Source organism: Electrona antarctica (genome assembly GCF_951216825.1).
Source record: "Electrona antarctica genome assembly, chromosome: 8".
Taxonomy (NCBI): domain Eukaryota; kingdom Metazoa; phylum Chordata; class Actinopteri; order Myctophiformes; family Myctophidae; genus Electrona; species Electrona antarctica.
In genome coordinates, this window is record NC_136789.1 from 34,332,819 (window position 1) to 34,358,381 (window position 25,563).

Below are 25,563 nucleotides of genomic sequence, written 5' to 3' on the forward strand. Positions count from 1 at the left end.
GTATGGTTTCCATGCCCCGCCCCCGCTCCAGACATGTTTTAAATCTATACAGTATGATTTCCATGCCCCGCCCCCGCTCCAGACATGTTTTAAATCTATACAGTATGGTTTCCATGCCCCGCCCCCGCTCCAGACATGTTTTAAATCTATACAGTCTGCAATGGTTTCCATGCCCCGCCCCCGCTCCAGACATATTTTAAATCTATACAGTATGGTTTCCATGCCCCGCCCCCGCTCCAGACATGTTTTAAAGTACCAGTATGTGAACAAGAATGCCACATTCATCATTAACATAACATGGTCGAAACAAGTGTTCTCTGTTGTGAATCTGTCCCCCTTTTCTCTGGTTTACAGACTCTGGGTTGAGACCTTAGAGTTATAATATATATCTCTGCTGTCGGGAGGAAACCTCATAACTCCAAAATATACATTTTTCAGGAAATAAATAAAACCAGTTATATTTTTAAAACAAAGTAATACAGCCTCATCACAGTTGGTGGTGTAACTTTATATATTGCCAATGACTTCCATGAGAGGGGGAGACGTAGTGGAGTTAGTTGCTTTAGTAGACATTTTGAGGGTCCAATGGAGTTAAGAGGTTTTGTCCAAAGCACTTTTTACTACTTTCCATTGGTTCAATATTTTCGAAAACAAAGGATGTTCAATAGCACCGATTTATGTAAAAAAAAAACCCCTCAAAAATGGAGTTATGAGGTTTCCTCCCGAAAGCAACGATATCTAGAGCACGGATGAGGGCTTGGCTGAGACTTCCGCGCAGCGTTTCAGAGTATGGGGTCAGACTCCTAATTGGCTTAGGCAACGTTTCAGAGTATGGGGTCAGACTCCCATTGGCTTAGGCGACGTTTCAGAGTATGGGGTCAGACTCGGCCAGCCAATCAGTGAATATAGGTCGCGCAAAGGTCCTCATAGCCAACAGCAGCGATCATAAGCCAGGTTTCAACCTGGCAAAAATACTTAATATTTTTAACATGGCTTCCCCATAATTATACAAAGTAAAAACAATCTCTGGTGGAAGGAGCTGGAAGCACACTACTCTTTCACCCATAATGAGATAAAAAAATGCAAATATCAAATTTCAGCCTGTGGGAAATTTACATACAGGACCACAATATATATATATATTTGTTGCAGGATTGGTGACATTACAGAGAAGCTGTCCGTCTCCAGTGGAAGCACTACAGTATGGGACTTTCATCTGCTACCCCAGGATTTGAATCCGGTTTCAAGTGCTGATATCTTTACCATTGAGCCAATAGAGCCTCTGGCCTTGCTCGCTCAGGGGATAAATTGATGTAAAACGTTGTGTCAGATCCCTGTGGTCCAGGTGAGACGTGACACTTTGACACAAACTAAAACGTCTCAATTATAGAAGAGCAAAGGGAGACAAAATGCAACCACCGTGATTCTTCGGGAGATGTACGTGTCCCACAACCACTGCACACTGCACTGTGTGTGTGTGTGTGTGTGTGTGTGTGTGTGTGTGTGTGTGTGTGTGTGTGTGTGTGTGTGTGTGTGTGCGCGCGCGCGCTAGTAATACTTTATGACATACTATATATCTACCATACGGTTTGGAAATAACGCTTTATTCATTAAAATAAGTTCCGGATTTTAATGGTGAATTAATTAACCAGGGCTCGGTTGAATAGGGCTCTTATAATTAATTAACCAGGGCTCGGTTGAATAGGGCTCTTATAATTGTACAATAACAACATATTTTAATAAATATACGTATTAGTCAGTGCAATGGCTTTGCTTTCTCAAGCCTTACGTCTTGACTCTGTAATCGGCTCCCTGTGAAGCTCGACGGCACGTTCAGTGCACGAGAAGCAGATTTAAAATCCTAAAAAAGGCTCTATGTGGTTAATGACTCGTAAAGGCGTTTCAGCTGTTCCATGGGTCTAGCTAGCAATATCCATAACAATCAGCCTTGGATAAGCCCAGCCCCAGTCTTTCATGAAAGTAACTTCACTTGAAAATGTGTGGCGGCCTCACTTTCGAAAGCGTAAATGTAATGAAATGTATGTTACTTTCATAAACTCCCCTTTTCAAAATGAACACCATATCTTAAAGGGATTGTGACATAAATTATTTTTTTTTGTAATTTTTCTTATTTTTTTTTTAGGTTTTCTGAGCTCAATTGCACCCAAAAAAACCAGAACTTTTAACATTCAGTATATTTTCTGGGGTTTTCTGGCTCAAACAGGTGCTCTGAGTTTCCTGCTGTTTGTGATGTAAGAGACAGAAAATCCACTGAACCTTTAAGTTATCTTGAACCAAACAGAAAACACAGCCGATACCGAGTATCATCAGCCTGGTGGGAAGTCTGTATGTCTTTAGGGCGCATGTTGAAATGTCTGCAGAAGCTTTCACCCACTCTGTCTCCATCAATGTGACCCATTTAGGACGGGAAGCCCTTTTTGTGATTTTACTTTTACCTGTGCTGCTGTGTCTGCTTCAGCAGACATTTTGAGGGTCCAATGGAGTTAAAGGAGAATTCCATGCTAGAAGGCTTTCTTACCTTTTTAACCTTTCTTCGTAGTCGTTACGTCCCCACCAAAGAGGTCCAGGTGTTTTTTTGTGCAAAAGCTCCTTATTGGCTATTTCCCCTACCATAAGCCCTCAATGAATTGCATTGAATGGGAATTGAATGGGGCTATGGGGTGTTGTGCTAATTCGCTTATTTCCATCGAAATAAGTAGTAAAGTGTGCCACTTGGGATATTATTTACATTATGAAGAAAGGATATATACAAAAGAATTATAATTTTGAGCGATTGAAATAAGCAAATTAGCACAACACCCCATAGCCCCATTCAATTCCCATTCAATGCAATTCATTGAGGGCTTATGGTAGCGGAAATAGCCAATAAGGAGCTTTTGCACAAAATAACACCTGGACCTCTTTGGTGGGGACGTAACAACTACGAAGAAAGGTAAGAAACCCTTCTAGCATGGAATTCTCCTTTAAGAGGTTTTGTCCAAAGCACTTTTTACTACTTTGGTTCAATATTTTCGAAACAACACACAGACGTAAAGGGTGTTCAATAGCACCCATTTGGAGTTCTTGTTGCTATATATACAGTATATAACATCATTTATTTTTTTGTAATTTGTGAATAAATATTTGAAGTTTTTCCCAGAAACTTGGGTCAGGATGTAGATGTTTTAGAATGGGCCTCAGTCCTAAAGTGGGTTTAGTCTGTTCTACAATAACTTACACAGAAAACAGTCCTAAAGTGGGTTTAGTCTGTTCTACAATAACTTACACAGAAAACACAATAAATCATTATTAATCCTGTAAACAGGCCTCTCTACAATTCAGTGTTGCAAACAAAACGCAAATAACAAAAGAACGTAGGAAAACCAAAGAGAGCTGAACTCCGTCCAGATCGAGAATCAAAGAAATAAGACCACGCCGACCCCCCCCCCCAACCCCCCCTTTCTTCTTCCCTTTTAGACCAGCCTTCCCCTCAGCTCTTCCCCTCAGGGGAGGGGGAGGTGGTTTAGACCAGCCTTCCCCTCAGGGGAGGGGGAGGTGGTTTAGACCAGTGGTCCCCAAACCTTTTCACGTCAAGGACCCCCAAATTGACACCAATTTACCCCTCGGACTCCCGTTTGAAGAGATATGCCAGGGACCCCCATGAGAGAAGAGATATGCCAGGGACCCCCATGAGAGAAGAGAGAGAGATAATTCTTACGGCTCTAGCAGTGATTCTCAACCAGTTCAATTTCAAGGACCCCCCAGTTGTACATGCTTTTAGTCTACGGACCCCCATTTAATGGCATTTCTATCTCTGAGACCCTCAATTTATATTGTAAAATCAATGTTAATTTAACTCTGAGAGTGTACAAATGGAACCAAATGGACCCGGTAGGGTCCATTTGTACACTCTCAGAGTTACAGACCCATAAGGGTCCATTTGGTTCCAAACTATCATTTAGCTGGGTACCACCTGGAACTCCCTCAAGTACCCCTGGGGGTCCCCGGACCCCACTTTGGGAACCAGTGGTTTAGACCAGCCTTCCCCTCAGCTCTCCGCGTAGGCGTTGGGGGTGTCCAGTGAGGGCCAGGCGGGGGTGCGTAGCCGGGGGAGGGTGCCCTCCATCAGCCTCTCCATCCACAGACCCAGGCGGTCCAGCTTGTGATAGACCTCCAGGCTGGTGGCCCTGGTGGACGAGCCTCTCCTCGACGATGACCCACACCCAGCCCCGTCGTCCCTGGAGCTGGAGCGAGAGCGGGAGTGGGACCTGGACCGGGAGCGGGACTTTCTGGAAGAGGAGGAGGAGGGAGCGGAGGAGGAGGAGGAGGAGGCGTCGCCCGCGCAGCCCGGAGGTTCGTCCCCGGTGAAGACGGGTCTGAAGAGGCAGAAGTACTTCTTGTGTCCGTTGAGGGCCAGCACGGTGCCGGTGTAGTCCGAGGAGGTCTCGTCGTCGTCCTCAGAGAGCCCCCCGCCCATCAGGAGGACCCCCCCCTGGTCCGGGGTGGACGCCAGCAGGGACGGCATCCAGTAGCGGTGCTTGTCAGCGTTCAGGAAGGAGAAGTGAAGAGTCTGGCTCCTACGGTTGAAACGATAAGCGTTGTTAATTAACGTTTATCGTGATTAAAAAAGATATATATATGAGCAGCGATTAACGCACATAGTAATTCATTTTCAAATGACCTGTGGGTTTTTTTTTGTGCGCGCGGAGAAGTCGAGGGGGCGACAACGCAAGCGCATTTACGTGAGCGCGGTCCCGTGAAATTGTCGCTCGTCCGCTCGCTCGTTTGTTGAAGTGGCTACGTAACATAAGCAATGATCACAATATCACAGATATTTGTAATCTATTTTCTTTTGTAGTCAAATTCCCAACTAACTACTTCCTGTATTTACTTTTACCTATTACATTTTTACTCTATTTGACAAACCACTCCACTTATGAAACTGAAAGCTGGAAACAAAAAGGCAATCTTTGAACATTTGCAGATTCTATAAATAAAACCACCAGGGTTTTTTGTCACATTAATCACAGAAAGCCCTAAAATGTCTATGGAGAAACCAGAAAGCATAGCCATCTTAATTAAATCCTCTCTAGACTCTAGAGGCCGTGGCAAAACAGGTTGGCAATCAGAATAAAAGTCCAGGCCTTGTTGACTTAAACTGGGAAAACATAGTAATCTGATCCATTTCTACACTCTCATAGTTATTGTGGGTGTCCTTGACATTTAAAAAGTTCAAGAACCCACTGGCTTAGCCATTTCCTGTGTGTCCGGGTTCATTTGGTTCAACCCGGGGTCAACCAGGGGTCATGTCTGTTAGCTTGCACTGTTGTCGTCGTCTTCCAAAGCTGTTTAGAAAAGCAACTCTGACCTAGTTTCTGTTGTTGCTTCCTCAGCTCCTACGACCAGGTGGACCATGACTGACCGAGTGGACCATGACTGCTACAGCTGGACTCACACTGACAGGAGGTTTAACCCATGACTGCTACAGCTGGACTCACACTGACAGGAGGTTTAACCCATGACTGCTACAGCTGGACTCACACTGACAGGAGGTTTAACCCATGACTGTTACAGCTGGGCTCACACTGACAGGAGGTTTAACCCATTCTGGGGCGGGAACACCTTTTGGTGTTTTAAAGCATTATGTTATACTTTAGCTATTGAAAAATAGCAGATCTACAAGCTCATAGCGCGGCACCGAGTGCCGCGCTATGAGCTTGTAGGTCTGCTATTTTTTGAAGAATCGTGAAAATGTAGTGCAAATCTTTGAATAAATTATTTCAGGGCGAGCGTTTTTTTTTTTTTTTTTAAGATATTTTTTTGAGGCTTACGCCTTTTATTGTTTTTTTTTAAGGGACAGACAGTAGGCTGACAGGAAACGGGAGAGAGATGGGGGAAGACATGCAGTAAAGGCCGTGTCGGGCTCGGGAGTCGAACCCGCGGCACACTGCGACTGGATTACCAGTCGGGTGCCCAGACTGTTACGCCACCGCCTGGGCAGGGCGAGCGTTTTTAACTCAAATCTTTGCTTCTGGGAGGGGGTCCCTGGAACAACATATTTTCAGATGGGGGGTCGGCGGCCAATTACATATATTTTTGGGGGTCCTTGACATAAAAATGTTTGAGCACCACTGACATAGAAACATGGGTTTTAACCCTGTGAGAACCACTGATATAGAAACATGGGGTTTTTAAAGAAAACTGTCAGGATTTAGAAGACATTTGTAGAATCGTCCTCAGGTCTAAAATGGGGTTAAGATAAAAGCCTCTCTATACTTACAGACATCTTCAAAAAGGAGAATAGCAGATCTACAAGCTAGCAGAATAGGAATGTTAGGACTTAAACGTTCACACATCCCATTCAAGCCTTTTTTCTTTTTTACATTGTTAAGCCAATCATTTGATGAGTCTCCTATTGACATGATTGCCAGGCCATTAATGATTGGCTCATTATGCGACAAACAAAAGAATCTCCATGAATCCAAGGCTTCACGAGTATTCTTTGGGGTTAACTACTCCTCTTTTTTTGTTTAGGTTTTTATTGTTTATTGTTCATAACGACAGCAGCAGCACAGGATATGCAGTATCTTGCAAGGAGAGAAAAACACATCTTTTTTAAACTACTTAAGTGGTTAAAATTCTAAACGATTTTTCAAACATGCACACAAACCAGATCTGAACACCCTACAGAATATTATTAAGATAATGCTGTGCATGGCAGAGCCACCTCATGTGATCTCATCTCAGGCTGATCACATGGCAGAGCCACCTCATGTGATCTCATCTCAGGCTGATCTCATGGCAGAGCCACCTCATGTGATCTCATCTCAGGCTGATCTCATGGCAGAGCCACCTCATGTGATCTCATCTCAGGCTGATCTCATGGCAGAGCCACCTCATGTGATCTCATGGCAGAGCCACCTCATGTGATCTCATCTCAGAGCCACCTCATGTGATCTCATCTCAGAGCCACCTCATGTGATCTCATGGCAGAGCCACCTCATGTGATCTCATCTCAGGCTGATCACATGGCAGAGCCACCTCATGTGATCTCATCTCAGAGCCACCTCATGTGATCTCATCTCAGAGCCACCTCATGTGATCTCATCTCAGAGCCACCTCATGTGATCTCATCTCAGAGCCACCTCATGTGATCTCATCTCAGAGCCACCTCATGTGATCTCATCTCAGAGCCACCTCATGTGATCTCATCTCAGAGCCACCTCATGTGATCTCATCTCAGAGCCACCTCATGTGATCTCATGGCAGAGCCACCTCATGTGATCTCATCTCAGGCTGATCACATGGCAGAGCCACCTCATGTGATCTCATCTCAGGCTGATCACATGGCAGAGCCACCTCATGTGATCTCATCTCAGGCTGATCTCATGGCAGAGCCACCTCATGTGATCTCATCTCAGGCTGATCTCATGGCAGAGCCACCTCATGTGATCTCATCTCAGAGCCACCTCATGTGATCTCATCTCAGAGCCACCTCATGTGATCTCATGGCAGAGCCACCTCATGTGATCTCATCTCAGAGCCACCTCATGTGATCTCATGGCAGAGCCACCTCATGTGATCTCATCTCAGAGCCACCTCATGTGATCTCATGGCAGAGCCACCTCATGTGATCTCATCTCAGAGCCACCTCATGTGATCTCATGGCAGAGCCACCTCATGTGATCTCATGGCAGAGCCACCTCATGTGATCTCATCTCAGAGCCACCTCATGTGATCTCATCTCAGAGCCACCTCATGTGATCACATGGCAGAGCCACCTCATGTGATCTCATCTCAGGCAGAGCCACCTCATGTGATCTCATCTCAGGCAGAGCCACCTCATGTGATCTCATCTCAGGCTGATCTCATCTCAGAGCCACCTCATGTGATCTCATCTCAGGCTGATCACATGATGTGGAAGCAGATGAAAACAGTGGAGCCGGTTAAACCGGCTGTGCTAACGAACTCAACGTAGGTTCGCCAGGGGAAAACACTTTAACTCAACGTAGGTTCGCCAGGGGAAAACACTTTAACTCAACGTAGGTTCGTCAGGGGAAAACCCTTTAACTCAACGTAGGTTCGCCAGGGGAAAACACTTTAACCGCCGCAGCTCGCTTGGTCTTCAACCAGCCAAAATTCTCACATGTCTCCCCCCTGCTCCGCTCCCTGCACTGGCTCCCGGTCGCTGCCCGCACAGAATACAAAACTCTGATGTTGGCATTTAAAGCAACCAAAGGTATGGCTCCCCCATATCTTGCCAGCATGATTGAACCCTACAAACCCTCCCGCGCACTCAGATCAGCCAACGCAGGGAAGCTGGAAGTACCCTCACTAAAAACGCCGGGACAACGCTCCACACGTCCCAAACTCTTCTCCCTTCTGGCCCCAAAACTGTGGAATGCACTTCCCGTTGCAATCAGAACTGCAGCATCACTCCCGATCTTCCGCCGTAGTCTGAAAACCCACCTTTTCAGACTCCATCATGGCCCATAGCACTTACCCTACCCCCCTTAGACAGCACTTCTTAGACTTATATAGCATTTGAAACAGACTTATAGCATGTCATGTAGACAGCACAATAAGTGCATTGTATGTAGTCATAGTACTTCATAGTATATATGTACAGCATAGTATAGCATATATGTATAGTTTATATGTATAGTGTCATTATATAGATATGTTCTAGTTATAGTTTATATGTATAGTGTCATTATATAGATATGTTCTAGTCACGTTCTTAGCTTACGCATGTTTCGCGATAAATGCATTTTACATATGTGATGTATTCCCATGCTTTGTGTTCTTGCTTAATGTAAGTCGCTCTGGATTAAGAGCGTCTGCTAAATGCCTAAATTGTAAATTGTAAATTGTTTAACTCAACGTAGGTTCGCCAAGGGAAAACACTTTAACGCAACGTAGGTTCGCCAGGGGAAAACACTTTAACTCAACGTAGGTTCGCCAGGGGAAAACACTTTAACTCAACGTAGGTTCGCCAGGGGAAAACACTTTAACTCAACGTAGGTTCGCCAGGGGAAAACACTTTAACTCAACGTAGGTTCGCCTTTAGGGGAAAACACTTCATGTTGGCTGTCGTTTATTTACACATATTAAGAAGTAGTGGATACAGATTAACACCTTGAGGGCCTATTTAATCCATTAATAAAATGTGCCCATCGTTTATAGCGCCCGGACCACTTTTACCGACAGACCGGATGTTGTTGTGAATGTGTGTGTAGCAGCTAACAATAGCCACACCACTCTAGAGTCGATCGACAACAACGGGAGGTAAGAATAAATCGCGACTAGCGACTGGACCGCGGAGGGCCGTCAAACACAGGATCTTTTTACATAATTAGACGGGATGATTTAGATCGCGAGTTATGAATGTTTTAAGATTTCCGTTGTCGTCCGCTAAACAGGCAGGGAACATTTTCGATTACGTGTCACTGTTGTGCAACACCGAGGATTGCACAACAAGCGCCTCTAGGCTGTAGAGCGATGAGATCAGTTTTCATTAATGCTGTCAATAATAACGCGTTAACGGCGTTAATTAATTGCGTTAATTAATTGCGTTAAAATATTTAACGCAATTAACGCATGCGCAGTGTTCCCCCTAACCTTAGAGTATAAGCCCCTAACGTGCGCCTGTGTGCGCGGCTCAGGAACGTCCAGTGCATAACAAATCTGTCACTGTGTAGCGCACAGTCATGATTGAACAACACTAGAGAGATACACTGTAGCTTGTGTATTGTTGTTGGGTTCAATGGGTTGCCAAGTGGTTTGATTCTGTAACTCTGTTGCGTTACTTTGTCTGCCTACAGTGCCTAGCAAAGCCCCTTTGGATCATCATTAGGCTACACACAGTCACACACACACACACACACACACACACACACACACACACACACACACACGCACACACACCTCCTCCTCCAGTCTTCTTCCTCCGCACGCATGCACACACGCACACTACTAGTGCTGTGTACTGTGTGTAGCTATCAGGCTCAGACGCAGCGCGCTGCAAGAATCCCTCACAACATTTTATAGTACCGTCGGGTCCGTCGCAACTTGTGGACAGTTTGAAAATGCGGGTCCTACGTGCATTAAGCCATTAACGTTGGTCCGCCTGGTTTCGTTTTGTCCAACGCGATTACGTGAATCAGCATGGCTGCGCCTGCAGTAGGCTATTACCAAAACAAACACATGGTACTTTTGTGTCGCGCATGGAAAGCAACTGAAAACGACCATGGATATAAAGACAGTTCTCCTGTGCTGCTGTGCACAGCGCAGATAATGCACAACTCCAGGTACGAACCAAAACACTGACTGAAGCTGATCATTCACAACTAACTCCAGAGTCCTGCAGTCCTGCAGTCCCGCAATGTAAGAGAGACAATTAAATCTCGTCTCTCACTATAGTCCACTTCTCTACAATGCCATTCTAGCCTTAAAACCTACATTTATATGTTATTCAATATTTTACTTTAGCGCAAAATATAGGCTTTTCTAAATCAAGCCCTGTTTCAAAAATGGTTATGTGCCATGTTATTGTATTTTGTGAATTAACTATAGTCTACAGTTTAACCCATTGATTCTCAGCCATTTTAATTTCAAGGACCCCCAAATTAAATTGATAGAAAGTAGCCTAGGCCATTTCATTATGATTTTTATCTCTGGACTGGGACCCCAGTCTCCATCCATCCATCCATCTTCAACCGCTTATCCGTGGTCGGGTCGCGGGGCAACAGCTCCACCAGAGTGTTCCAGACTTCCCTCTCCAGAGCAACATTAGTGACTTCCTCATGGGGGACCCCAGTCTACATGGCCAAAAGCCAGTGTTAATTTAACTCAAAGTGTAGGCTAGGCCTACAAATGCTCACATCATATATAAATGCATTAGAAAACAAAAAACATTAAAAAACTAATTTATATCCGCTTTCTGTCATTTATATTAACATTTCCACAACAATATACAGGAAAATATGGCATATTTTGGACATAGTTCGAATGGTGATTAATCATGATTAAATTAATTTTGAAGCTGTGATTAATCTGATTAAAATTTTTAATCATTTGACAGCCCTAGTTTTCATAGCACTAATTTGACGCAGATTAATCAATCTCCGCCTCGGGCAAATGACTGTGCACTTGAATTTGACGGTGATCTCCGTCCTGCGCCTCCAAGGTGTTAATCAAGTCCCAGCCCTAAAAACATATATCACTTACCCTACTTTTAACTGAAGAGCAAATGAAAAGCGTCAGTGTTCTAAAGCTTTAAGACAGTGGGGTGCACACATCTTACCCAGAGAAGGAGAAGACCTCTTTGGCGAACTTCCTGAGCAGGGCGTTCTTGGAGGCGTCGGTGAGCACCAGGACCACGTTGATGTGTCCGGGCCTCAGTTTGACCAGGTTGCTGGTGTACGTGATGTCCGTCAGCTCCGTCACCTCCACAAAGTCCTTCTTGGGAGGCCGACTGCGTGCGCAGAGAGACACAGAGGAGGTAGAGGAGGTGGAGGCAGAGAGACACAGAGGAGGTAGAGGATAGGGGTGTCAAAAAATCGATTCGAATTAGAATCGCGATTCCCGTTATGAACGATTCAAAATCGATTCATAATTTCCCCAAAAAAATTATTCTGGTTACAGTTACAGGAGTTTTCACTACATGGTGTTTGTGATATGAAATGTAAGCGTACCCTAATCACAGTAAACATCATGTCTTCAGTCATTTTCAAGTTACTGTAGTCACTTCAGTTGAAGACTGGAGTAGATTGTGATGAAATCCTATGTATTGAATCGAGAATCATTTTTGAATAGAGAATCGTTTTGAATCTGGAAAAAAATGCTTTTGAAATAAAAAAAATAAAATAATTTGGATTGAGAATCGAGTTGAATCGAAAAAATCTAATTTGAATCGAATCGTCACCCCAAGAATCGGAATCGAATCGAATCATGGGACACCCAAAGATTCACAGCCCTAGTAGAGGAGGAGTCACGTGACGCGGTGCCACAGGAGGGTAGAGAGGAGGGCAAGACCAGAGCCATAGAGTATGACAGAGTTACGACAACGACATTGAGGGGGCAGAAAACTGAGCGCTCGAGCGCTGTCCATGCAGCCTGGATGGAGAGGGACAAGCTGTCCATGCAGCCTGGATGGAGAGGGACAAGCTGTCCATGCAGCCTGGATGGAGAGGGACAAGCTGTCCATGCAGCCTGGATGGAGAGGGACAAGCTGGAGTTGGAAATACATTGTTTTCAACGAGGGCGGCGCAAACATCAGCAATTGTAGGCATGTGTGCAACATGAAAATGATTTTTGTAACCCATTTTTTTCACCCAGTGTCAATGGTCTAAATGTAATCCTGGGCCGCTATACACTCCCTCTGTCAACCTGGGGAGAGCAACGGACTGACCTCATGCTTCCTTCAATGCATGAGGAGTCCAAGCCGCTAAAAGTAAAGAAAACAGCGGGACAGATGGCATCTAGAAATACAACCGTACACCTCATTAAAACAATCGGTGCCGGGATGCCTTCAAAATAGGAGCTCTGGGGTGCCGGAAAGACATGGCCGCTTTTACTCTGAAGCCCCCCCCCCCCCCCCCCCCGGAAACAATCCGGAAGTAAACCGGAGAAATATGTGCTTACCTTGGTCTCGAGTCTATTATATCGCTAGAAGCTCCAAAGCATTCATATTTTGAACGAGAGGCATGTTGAAGTCAGAAATTAAGCGCGTAGTATATCCGTCAGATCAAAACCACGGAGAGCGCCCTGGATTAGGAGACGAGGCATTCTTTCTGCCGCGCTAACAGCTAATCGCGACGGGTGCCTGAGAGTCTCAGTCAAAAAAAAAAGGAAAAAAATCAGAATATTCTTCTCTCGCCTGATATCATTGAGGACGCGCTAGGACGTGTACACACGTCCTTTGTACGCGTTGATTGGGTTCCCTAGGACGTGTGGAGCCGTCCTACGGACGGAAACGGTTAAGAGGGCAGAGAGATTTCATTGGACTTCATTACCAATTTGAGCCATATTCCGCAGGGGAGGTATTTACAAACCCATCCTCAGATATTTGGAGCATATTAAAATACAGCTACCGGTATTTGCATATTTACAAAACAACAAAACAACCCAATCGTTGCATGGAGTCACGCCATGGAGTCACCTGCAGCGAAGATGGACAGACGGGTGGAAGGAAGGACTTACCTTGACGTGTTCTGTCTGCTAGACCCGTCGTCCTCAGTGGCCGGTGGTTCTTTGGGTTTGGGTTTCTGGGGCTTGTCTTCACCCGACTCGCTGGAATGGGAACAGAAATATGATTTGCATGATGCCGTGAATGGCTTTCCTTCTCTTTGCTTCCTCCTCTCGTCCCTCTGTGGAGGGCAGGCGTTGGGAAAGGAATACTACGCCCCCAGAAAATCAATGTGAAAATCGTAGCGCAGGGGAGTTAGAGATGTTTCAGTTTTTCATGTGTCTATGAGGTGACAGTATACTTCATTAGACACCCTGGAGTCGTTTTTATGTGCATTGATGTATTCTTTGTATTTAGGGTTTCTTCCTGGAGGCTGATTTTTTTCTTTTATCCATTATTATGGTTTTTAACCATATACTGGCCCATTTATTATTAGATTCATTGCAAACGGACCACTAGGGGGCGAGCCCAACTCGTTTGCGATGGTTTTTGAAAACCTTATGCCCATCCCTAACACCATACCAAAAATCAAGAACTTGTCACCAAGTGCATAATTGTTATGATTTTTTATGTATTAAATCCCAGTGTATAGGCATTTTAAGCTCCCGGCAGCCATCGTGGACGCCATCTTGAAAACGATGCCTTTCCAGAAGTTATTTTTTCCTAAATTTTTAGTATGTTATTTAGCACACCCAATACTAATAGAATCCATTGGAAAATCTCTTTTATCAATTATTTTGATTTATAACCATATACTGACCCATTTAATATTAGATTCATTGCAAACGGACCACTAGGGGGCGCTCCCAACTTGTTTGCGATGGTTTTTGAAAACCTTATAACCATACCTGCCACCATACCAAAAATCAAAAACTTGTCACCAAGTGCACGATTTTAACGAATTCAGACCCAGCTAACATTGGTTTTGTCACTAGGGGCAGATTCACACTATGGTCCCGGATGTGCACTCGGTCGGGACCACTTGGCAGATGTTGTGGTTAGCGTGAACGCTGCGTACCGTTCCCCGGGGAGCGGACCACCCAACCGTTCCCTGGACCGGATCACCCAACCGTTCCCCGGGAGCGGATCACCCAACCGTTCCCGGGACCGGATCAGGACCGGTTGAAGTGAACACTGGGATACGGATCGCTGCAATGTGCCCATTTCTCACCTGAAGGCCTGGATGATGACCGTGCCAAAGAGGATGAACAGAGCGGAGAAGATCAGAGACAGGATGGGCATCATCTCCCTCCTGGAAGAGAAGAGCTACCGTTACGGATTAACCCATTTTGGGCGGGAACCCCTTTTGGTGTTAGCATTATGTTATGTTTTAGCTATTGAAAAATAGCAGATCTACAAGCTCATAGCGCGCCACCGAGTGGCGCGCTACGAGCTTGTAGGTCTGCTATTTTTGAAAAATCGAAGAACGACTGACATAGAAACATAGCTTTTTCAGAAAACTGTCAGGATGTAGAAGACAATTTTAAAATCTGATCTCAGGTCAAAGTGGGTTAACAATGTGTGTGCATCATGCTGTTCTCAATGTCAGCGTGCCAACTTTACAGGAAGAGAAAGGCTGTATTATAGCCTGTTAGCTTGGAGTTCCCCATCTTCTGCAAACACTGACTTTTTCAGAACCCAAAACAAAAGGCTCCTTATTGAAGCATGTTTGTTACCAGTTGGAGTAGAGGAGGTCGTCGTACAGCTGGAGGAAGTAATCGTAAGCCGCGTTCATCCACTGAACCAGAAACATCTTTGTATTGGACAAAAAACAGAAGAGAAGAAAAAGTGTTAAAAAAAACGATTTGTACTAGAATCTGCCTCAGATCTTAATGTCTTATTGTAACATGTGCTGTTGACATTTATGACTAATAAAGTAATCAATCAAGCAGTGTGGATTTCGTCGACTAAAACTATGACAATTTTTTTTCGTCGACTACCTTTTTCACTGACGAAAACTAAATGGAAACTAAATGAAAACTGAGCTATGATGACTAAATATAGCCTACTGACAATCTCGTCAACAAATAAAAACTAGACTAAAATGTTAGGAAGGAACTAGTGGACAAGAGATCCAGTAGAAGTCATTTTACACTTGGTTGCATGCTGAAAATAGCCGATCTACAAGCTCACAACGCGTCGCAGCTTGTAGATTGTCTATTTTCAACAAGTGTAAAATCAGCCATTACGACGGCATCAAGGCCGGCCAAAATACATTTTAGTCGACTAAATCAACTGTAGATTTAGTTGAGTTCACCTAAAAGTAGACTAACACTAAAACATTCCAAGTGACTAAAATGCAACTAAAACTAAATTCGAACTACTAAAATCAAAATTTGTTTCAATCAATCGACGGTCCAGGGGGGGGGGGGGGGTCTTACGGGGGCCATCTCGTTGTCGAGCTCGGGCAGAGTGGCGTCCGTGCTCAGGTAGGCGGGGTCTCTCTGGAGGAGGTCCAGGTGTTGGTGGAGGCGGAGCTTATCCTCCTCGCTGCCGTTCCAGCCCCCGGGCAGCGAGCGGTACACCACCTTACCGCCCTGGCTGCGCCTCTCCAACAGCACCACCTGGTGGACAACAGTACACATTACACCACCTTACCGCCCTGGCTGCGCCTCTCCAACAGCACCACCTGGTGGACAACAGTACACATTACACCACCTTACCGCCCTGGCTGCACCTCTCCAACAGCACCACCTGGTGGACAACAGTACAAATTACACCACCTTACCGCCCTGGCTTACCGCCCTCTCCAACAGCACCACCTGGTGGTGGAAAACAGTGTTTACACCACCTTACCGCCCTAGCCTTACCAATCTGACCTCACCTAATACAGCAGAGGAAACACAGGGACTCATGTGTAGAAGTCGTTTTATTTTATTTTTTTAATTATCCCACGATTTTGCAACACATATTTTCACCCAGTGTCAATTATCTAATGTAATCCTGGGCGCTACACTTCCTCTGCCAACCTGGGGGGGGGCAGCGGACTGACCTCATGCTTCCTTCTATGCATGAGGAGTCCAAGCTGCTTCTTTTCACCTGACAGGGTGAGTTTCCCCGGCCAGACGTAGCGCGTGGAAGGAACGCGTTATTTCTCCACACAGAAAGGCCCTTTCGCCAACCCCGCCTCGGGTATGGGCACTGATGACGCGGAGGAGAGAACACGCCCCCAGCGCCCACATCGGGAATCGAACCCAGGACCTTCTAGCTGTGAGGCGACAGCACTACCAACTGTGCCACCGTGCCCCCCTGTAGACGTTGTTTTAAACCTGTTTGTTTGTACTGTTCGTCCCGTTTGTGTGTGTGTGTGTGTGTGTGTGTGTGTGTGTGTGATGTCGGACAGTCGGGGCCACTGACCATGTGCAGACAGAGAAGCGTGATTGGCTGAGAGCCACTGACCATGTGCAGACAGAGAAGCGTGATTGGCTGAGAGCCACTGACCTGTGCAGACAGAGCAGCGTGATTGGCTGAGAGCCACTGACCTGTGCAGACAGAGCAGTGTGATTGGCTGAGAGCCACTGACCTGTGCAGACAGAGCAGCGTGATTGGCTGAGAGCCACTGACCTGTGCAGACAGAGCAGCGTGATTGGCTGAGAGCCACTGACCTGTGCAGACAGAGCAGCGTGATTGGCTGAGAGCCACTGACCTGTGCAGACAACGCAGCGTGATTGGCTGAGAGCCACTGACCTGTGCAGACAGAGCAGTGTGATTGGGCAGAGAGCCACTGACCTGTGCAGATAGAGCAGCATGATTGGGCAGCAGCGTCTGACAGAGGGGCTGCTGCCTGCGCTGGTAGACGTAGGCGAATCGCAGCACCTCTCTGGAGTTGGCCGAGGCCACGTCCAGGAAGGCCCGGTTCCCCTCGGCGAAGCCCGGCTCCTCCCCGGTGATCAGCAGCACACAGTACCTGGGAGGAGGAGGAGGGAACACACGCGGTGACACTGTCAATAATGGACCCGTTTCATCATCTCACTCCAGGCCAATCACAATGTGTGTCCTCACCTTCGTCTTCAATGTTTGTGCTACGCAGCTCAAAATTGTCCGTTCATTGTCGAATGGCATTTAATGTTTGCGTTAGGACTAAGTTTGTGTTTGCACACAACCTAAAAGCTGGGCGTAAAAAAAGAGGCGGCGAACGGGAGGCCGACAGGTCTGTGGCCACAGGACGTACCGGTCATATTACCGGGTGGGCCGCGACCGTAGGAGGCCGCTCAAGTTATGATTATAATTGGCAGGCAGGCAAAGTGAGTGACAAATAAACCCTCTTCTATCTTCAATCCTTTTGCCAGCATCATTCTTGTGAGAGCAACAAAGGGTTGTGTAGTTGTCTGTTGGTTTGTATCATTTATGTTGTTCTGTAAAAGTGGCGGTATAGAGTGTATGCATAAAGTGAATGGCAAAATCGAGTGGCAAAGTGAGTTTAGTGTCGTTTAACGTTGTTTAATGCAATCAGATAGGACCTTTCTGTTTGGATGTATGGGCTGTCAAGGCCAGAAAGTAGTTTTTTGGCATTCCCACATAACTTCCTGGTTTGATGATGATGTCACGCGCATACCCTCTATTAGGGCTTGTTTGTTTGTTTGTGTGTGCCTCGACGGAGCGGGCGGTAGAGTTTCTGCTATCTGCGTGCTGGTTGTGGTGGTCCGGTCTGGGCCAAATTTGTGTGAAAATGACAGGGCCGAATTGTTGTCCCAGTCCAGCCCTGCCGACAGGCCGACTGGGGCAGGCGATCGCCACCCCAGACCCCCGATGACGTGTTTCGCCGGGCCTCCCGGCGCCGGAACAACGGGCTGTCTCTGGTCCGTGGCCAAATACAATATCAATATCAATTTGGGGGTCGTTGACACGGAAACATTTGAGAAAAAACATTCACTTTGAAAGAATATATATTCAAAGATTTGCGCCACATTTTTACGATTTTTCAAAAATAGCAGACCTACAAGCTCATAGCGCGCCACTCGGTGGCGCGCTATGAGCTTGTAGATCTGCTATTTTTCAACAGCTAAAGTATAACATAATGCTGGAAACACCAAAAGGGGTTCCCACCCAAAATGGGTTAAAGAACCATGGCTCTGGGGAAATAAAACGTAAAACACGTACTTCCTGCGGCGGTGGAACTGCTTGACGGGACACAGCTCATCAAACAGCTGCTGGTTCACCAGCCGTGGGACGTTAAGGAACCTGTTGTTGGACACAAACTCATTCATGACCTGTCGCTTCATCCCTCTGGCCTATGGGATGGAGAGAGAGAGAGGTTACAAGAGAAAGGAATAGGATTCATAATGTTAACCAATTAAAACCTGGAAAGCATCTATGTAGTCACTATATTTTATACTTTGGCTATTCAAAAATAGCAGATATACATTACAACAAAGGCAACATTTTTAACTCAAACCTTTACTTCAGTGGGTCCCGGAGGGAGGGGGGAGGGGGGGGCTGGGGGGAGTTCACAGCCAAATACAAATAATTTTGGGGGGTCCTTCACAAAGGTTTGAGCACCACCGATAATATAGCAACATATGTTTTTCATCCCAAACCACACCAACTGCCATTGGTGTGGTTTGGGCCTTACAACAAATCAACATTTAACCCATTTAGACCTGAGGACGATTTTACAAATGTCTTCTGAAGGAGAAAACTATGGCACACCTAGCAATCAGGCGTATGCACAGGTGCGTAGGCCAGTGGACATCAATGAAAGCAATAAGGTACACCCGCACACTGTGTATCTGCTCGGTGCGTAGGCCAGTGGACATCAAAGAAAGCAATAAGGTACACCCGCACACTGTGTATCTGCTCGGCACAAGAGTATTGTCTTATGTAATGAAGACAATACTCTTGTGCCGAGCAGATACACAGTGTACCTTATTGCTTTCACAAATGTCTTCTGAAAAACCTCATGTTTCTATGTCAGTGGTTCTCAACCTTTTTCATGTCAAGGACCGCCAGAATTATCAGAATTTGGCCGCCGACACTCATCTGAAAATATGTTGTTCCAGTGACCTCCCCCAGAAGCAAAGATTTGAGTAAAAAAACGTTCGCTCTGAAAGAAAATACAGTCTTTGGTATGACCCGGCCGGGGATCGAACCCCCGACCTCCCAGTTTCAGGGCGGACACGTGGCATCCCCCCAGTACTCTACCTTCACATTCAGTAGATCCTGTGATCTTTGTGGCCAGATGTAATTTCCTGGGATCTAGTACTCATACCAAACCAACTTTATTTATATACAGTAGCACATTTAAACAATGTTGTACCAAAGTGCTTTACAGTAAAACTATAGTAGTAGGACTATAGCAAATAATAATAATAATAATAAAGAAATTGCCATAATTCTTTCTCTAATAACAACCTAAAACATGAACCTTGGTTGAAGGTTGTCTTTTAACTTGAATGGTCAGACTGCCCTCTAGTGGACATAACATTCATAACAGCCACATATGCTGCAGCTTGGCATTATAATATAAAGCCTAATCATTTGAGAAATAACATACATTTGGAAAATATTTAATTATCAGAAGATAATTATGAGAAGAAGTTGATCACCGATAATATATAGGAACACGTTTACCTGTTTTTAATCATTGATAAATTAACCTCAATCTACAAGACTCCACGGTTTAGGCACAATGATTGGTTTTGGGAACTCCCTGTTTGTACTACTCTGCAGTTAAACCTATAATTAATACTTCAATTAAGACCTGAGGACAATTCTACAAATGCCTTCTAAATGTTTCTATATCAGTGGTTCTCAAAGTTTTTCATGTCAAGGACCCCCAAAAATATATGTATTTGGCCACCGACCCCCATCTGAAAATATGTTGTTTCGGAGACGCCCCCAGAAGCAAAGATTTGCGTTAAAAACGTTCCCCCTGAAAGAATATATATTCAAAAGATTTGTGCCACATTTTCCCGATTTTTCAAAAACAGCAGAGTGCCGCACTATGAGCTTGTAGATCTGCTATTTTTCAATAGCTAAAGTAAAACATAATGCTTAAAACACCAAGAGGGGTAAAGTAAAGTAATCACTTCTGGCAAATAACAGAAGACATGTAACACATTATTGTCTGCTGTGTTGCTTTTCGATGTGTACACTGTGTAATTTTATAGAGGTATCTAAAGAGCAAAATGTACGTTTCTGAACGTGCCAAGTATCGCAAGACTGTTCACCGTTTCCTGTCTGGCAGCCAAATCTCGCGATACCCCCGAAACAGAAACGATACCTGCTGCTGTTTAAATACTCAAATAAAATGATGTACTGTGCACATGGAAAAGCAAGTGATTAGAAAACAAACTGTGATACGTCTTCTTATGCCTCAACCGATTATATGACTGGACCAGCTCATAACAAACATTATTTATGAACCATTGAGACCTGCTCAATGGTTCATAAATAATGTTTGTTATGAGCTGGTCCAGCCGGCTCCATTCAATGCTTTGTATTCATGTAACTTCCGGTGCGAGATTTGGCTCCCATGAAAGTGTCATGGCGCAGCCCTGTCACGTGACCACTTCTCTTCCTTCTCTAATCTTCCTTGGAAGCACTGGGGAAACGGTTGCGCCTTTCTTCTTTGTTCAAGCTTGACTACAGGAGCGGTGGTCTCAAAAACAGAGGAGAGCCGACGGAAAAAGACTCGCTCACTGTATAAAAATAAAGGAGAACTCCTTAGACCGAGACTTAAGAAAAAATATTTTATTGTATTTTCACATGCTCATAAAGTGCTCTGTGCTCATGGTGCAATTAAAAGTAGCAAACGCTTTGGTCCTAGGACCTTTGTATCATGTAGCACTGACGAAGTACAGCGAGCGAGTAGTTTTCCGTCAGCTCAATCCTGAAAAGTAACATTGTCATAGTAACATAACACCAGGGCTCCACCGGGCACGTCAGCGTCGCGTCTCCGTCACCGTCAGGGAATGTTCCCTTTTTAGTCAATGAAGGGTGGCTCCACTGCCCGCGTTGCGTTGCGTTGAAGGAGACGCGACGCGTGCATAAAAATGTAACCGGTGCGTTTTTTGACGCACGCGACGGAGACGCAACGCGTCCGGTGGAGCCCCGGCGTTAGGCACCCACCCGATATTTGCGACCAGATTTGACTGAGAGCCTGCCATCGTGCAACCTCCAGCTTTTCACCAGAGGAGAAAAACTGAATTTATTTATATTTTTATCCAAAATGGGTTAATATCACAGGCAGACTCTTCACATACTAGAGCACGTCTGAAATAAATAAAAGAGCTGAAATCGAAATAACATACATTTGGAAAATATTTAATTATCAGAAGATAATTATGAGAAGAAGTTGATCACCGATAATATATAGGAACACGTTTACCTGTTTTTAATCATTGATAAATTAACCTCAATCTACAAGACTCCACGGTTTAGGCACAATGATTGGTTTTGGGAACTCCCTGTTTGTACTACTCTGCAGTTAAACCTATAATTAATACTTCAATTAAGACCTGAGGACAATTCTACAAATGCCTTCTAAATGTTTCTATATCAGTGGTTCTCAAAGTTTTTCATGTCAAGGACCCCAAAAAATATATGTATTTGGCCACCGACCCCCATCTGAAAATATGTTGTTTCGGAGACGCCCCCAGAAGCAAAGATTTGCGTTAAAAACGTTCCCCCTGAAAGAATATATATTCAAAAGATTTGTGCCACATTTTCCCGATTTTTCAAAAACAGCAGAGTGCCGCACTATGAGCTTGTAGATCTGCTATTTTTCAATAGCTAAAGTAAAACATAATGCTTAAAACACCAAGAGGGGTAAAGTAAAGTAATCACTTCTGGCAAATAACAGAAGACATGTAACACATTATTGTCTGCTGTGTTGCTTTTCGATGTGTACACTGTGTAATTTTATAGAGGTATCTAAAGAGCAAAATGTACGTTTCTGAACGTGCCAAGTATCGCAAGACTGTTCACCGTTTCCTGTCTGGCAGCCAAATCTCGCGATACCCCCGAAACAGAAACGATACCTGCTGCTGTTTAAATACTCAAATAAAATGATGTACTGTGCACATGGAAAAGCAAGTGATTAGAAAACAAACTGTGATACGTCTTCTTATGCCTCAACCGATTATATGACTGGACCAGCTCATAACAAACATTATTTATGAACCATTGAGACCTGCTCAATGGTTCATAAATAATGTTTGTTATGAGCTGGTCCAGCCGGCTCCATTCAATGCTTTGTATTCATGTAACTTCCGGTGCGAGATTTGGCTCCCATGAAAGTGTCATGGCGCAGCCCTGTCACGTGACCACTTCTCTTCCTTCTCTAATCTTCCTTGGAAGCACTGGGGAAACGGTTGCGCCTTTCTTCTTTGTTCAAGCTTGACTACAGGAGCGGTGGTCTCAAAAACAGAGGAGAGCCGACGGAAAAAGACTCGCTCACTGTATAAAAATAAAGGAGAACTCCTTAGACCGAGACTTAAGAAAAAATATTTTATTGTATTTTCACATGCTCATAAAGTGCTCTGTGCTCATGGTGCAATTAAAAGTAGCAAACGCTTTGGTCCTAGGACCTTTGTATCATGTAGCACTGACGAAGTACAGCGAGCGAGTAGTTTTCCGTCAGCTCAATCCTGAAAAGTAACATTGTCATAGTAACATAACACCAGGGCTCCACCGGGCACGTCAGCGTCGCGTCTCCGTCACCGTCAGGGAATGTTCCCTTTTTAGTCAATGAAGGGTGGCTCCACTGCCCGCGTTGCGTTGCGTTGAAGGAGACGCGACGCGTGCATAAAAATGTAACCGGTGCGTTTTTTGACGCACGCGACGGAGACGCAACGCGTCCGGTGGAGCCCCGGCGTTAGGCACCCACCCGATATTTGCGACCAGATTTGACTGAGAGCCTGCCATCGTGCAACCTCCAGCTTTTCACCAGAGGAGAAAAACTGAATTTATTTATATTTTTATCCAAAATGGGTTAATATCACAGGCAGACTCTTCACATACTAGAGCACGTCTGAAATAAATAAAAGAGCTGAAATCGACTTAAATAAATGCTTAAACATGTAGCTAGGTGTAATGTTAGAGTCCACAGAAGTGAACCTTTCAAGCCTGTTTTCTCAACTCGCTGTTTCTCTGTAAGACATTACTCTATAAGCCATATCTCCAAAACTGGTGGGTCAAACTGAACAACCAATATGTCAACTTGAAGCTATGATTCCCTGCTTTCATATGACATGACACGAATTCAAAACAATCCAATGGCAGCCCCTCAGTCATATTTGGCGACATTTTTCTGTTCCCCCAGAGAAAGGAGATGTTGGGGAGTGGGTTAGGGGGGTTTCAGTACCTGGATGATGTCTGCGGGCTTCTCCGTGTCCTCCTTGAACAGCAGCATGGTGGGGGCGTAGGTGTTGATGTTGAACTGACGCAGCAGGCGCGTGCTGTACGACTCGCCCTGGTCCACGTAACCGAAGCGCACGTGGTCCCGGAAGGCAAACGCCGTCAACTACCATAGGGAAAACAAACAACACCATAAGTCCTCAGCGTTGATTCATCCATTTGTAGCTCAGAGGAAGAGAGAGTAGAAAAAATACAGGTTCATCGTTTATGTGAATACATTTGTACCTTCTCAGAAAAAAATAAAATAAAAAGGTAGAGTAAGTGATTTTTTTTTTGTTAAAATAAGTGTTTAATAGCTCTACTTTTTGATAGCACTCATTGCTATATAGAGTGTTTGTTCAGTAACTCTTTTACAGTACAACCACAGTCTTATACTGTTGGCCACTAAGCAGCTCCAGGGGGAGCAGTTGGGAGTTCAGTGCCTTGCTCAAGGGCACTGAGGAGAGGAGAGGGATGAGAGGAGAGGTTTTCTACCAGCCTAATCTCACGTCATAAACTACTAGGAAAGCCCCAAATCCAGCCATCTGACCACATCACCTTATACAGCAGAGGGACTACAGGGACTTGGTCTGGTCTAACCTCACCTTATACAGCAGAGGGACTACAGGGACTTGGTCTGGTCTAACCTCACCTTATACAGCAGAGGGACTACAGGGACTTGGTCTGGTCTAACCTCACCTTATACATCAGAGGGACTACAGGGACTTGGTCTGGTCTAACCTCACCTTATACAGCAGAGGGACTACAGGGACTTGGTCTGGTCTAACCTCACCTTATACAGCAGAGGGACTACAGGGACTTGGTCTGGTCTAACCTCACTTTATACAGCAGAGGGACTACAGGGACTTGGTCTGGTCTAACCTCACCTTATACAGCAGAGGGACTACAGGGACTTGGTCTGGTCTAACCTCACCTTATACAGCAGAGGGACTACAGGGACTTGGTCTGGTCTAACCTCACCTTATACAGCAGAGGGACTACAGGGACTTGGTCTGGTCTAACCTCACCTTATACAGCAGAGGGACTACAGGGACTTGGTCTGGTCTAACCTCACCTTATACAGCAGAGGGACTACAGGGACTTGGTCTGGTCTAACCTCACCTTATACAGCAGAGGAACTACAGGGACTTGGTCTGGTCTAACCTCACCTTATACAGCAGAGGGACTATAGGGACTTGGTCTGGTCTAACCTCACCTTATACAGCAGAGGGACTTGGGGGACTTGGTCAAACAGCAGCACGCTGGGCTTGTTCTCCACGTGCCAGCTACTCAGGAACACCTGGTAGTTTGCATCCGAGACCTGGTGGACGAACAACCACAAACAACACATTTAAGACCTGAGGCCCATTCTACGAATGCTTTCTAAACCAGTCATTAGCCCTTCGCTAAGCCCCTCCCCAACCCGTCCTTGTCCAATAGGCACGTTAGCAACGGTTACTAAGTCCCTCCCCAACCCGTCCTTGTCCAATAGGCACGTTAGCAGTGAGGAGACAGGGCAAGCTGTCCGTCTCCCCCATTGAGATGCATGTTAAATGACAGGATTTCTCCATATGAATGAAATAATGGATCATTTCAGTAGCAAAACCTTCAAAATGTCTTCTAAATCTAGTCCAGCAGGCCTGCAGTAGGGCAGGCCTGCAGTAGGACAGGCCTGCAGTAGGGCAGGCCTGCAGTAGGGCAGGCCTGCAGTAGGACAGGCCTGCAGTAGGACAGGCCTGCAGTAGGGCAGGCCTGCCCTACTGCAGGCCTGCAGTAGGGCAGGCCTGCAGTAGGGCAGGCCTGCAGTAGGACAGGCCTGCAGTAGGACAGGCCTGCAGTAGGACAGGCCTGCAGTAGGGCAGGCCTGCAGTAGGACAGGTCTGCAGTAGGGCAGGCCTGCAGTAGGGCAGGCTATGCACTGGGCAAATGTGCATGACAATATTTCAATAAACTAGAAATACGAGGAAATGAGAGAGGGAGAAACAGTATCCAACAATAAACTTTAAACGACCGTCCGACAGGAGTTTTCATGTTGC

General features: G+C 45.4%; 1 protein-coding gene across 2 annotated transcripts in view; it reads right to left on the reverse strand.

The window, feature by feature from the left end:
- Window positions 1–229: 229 nt before the first annotated feature.
- Window positions 230–25,563, reverse strand: part of LOC306928576 (dnaJ homolog subfamily C member 16-like) — a 41,562-nt gene continuing 16,228 nt past the window's right edge. For both annotated transcript variants that reach the window (XM_079508803.1, XM_079508804.1), the window contains 10 exons: window positions 24,744–24,848; window positions 23,496–23,654; window positions 18,290–18,420; window positions 16,919–17,096; window positions 15,571–15,753; window positions 14,866–14,942; window positions 14,361–14,441; window positions 13,204–13,293; window positions 11,306–11,476; window positions 230–4,577 (listed from right to left, as the gene is read on the reverse strand). In XM_079508803.1, the coding sequence (XP_079364929.1) occupies window positions 4,049–4,577; window positions 11,306–11,476; window positions 13,204–13,293; window positions 14,361–14,441; window positions 14,866–14,942; window positions 15,571–15,753; window positions 16,919–17,096; window positions 18,290–18,420; window positions 23,496–23,654; window positions 24,744–24,848 (1,704 nt within the window). In that variant the 3' untranslated portion in view covers window positions 230–4,048. The remainder of the gene's footprint in view (window positions 4,578–11,305; window positions 11,477–13,203; window positions 13,294–14,360; window positions 14,442–14,865; window positions 14,943–15,570; window positions 15,754–16,918; window positions 17,097–18,289; window positions 18,421–23,495; window positions 23,655–24,743; window positions 24,849–25,563) is intronic.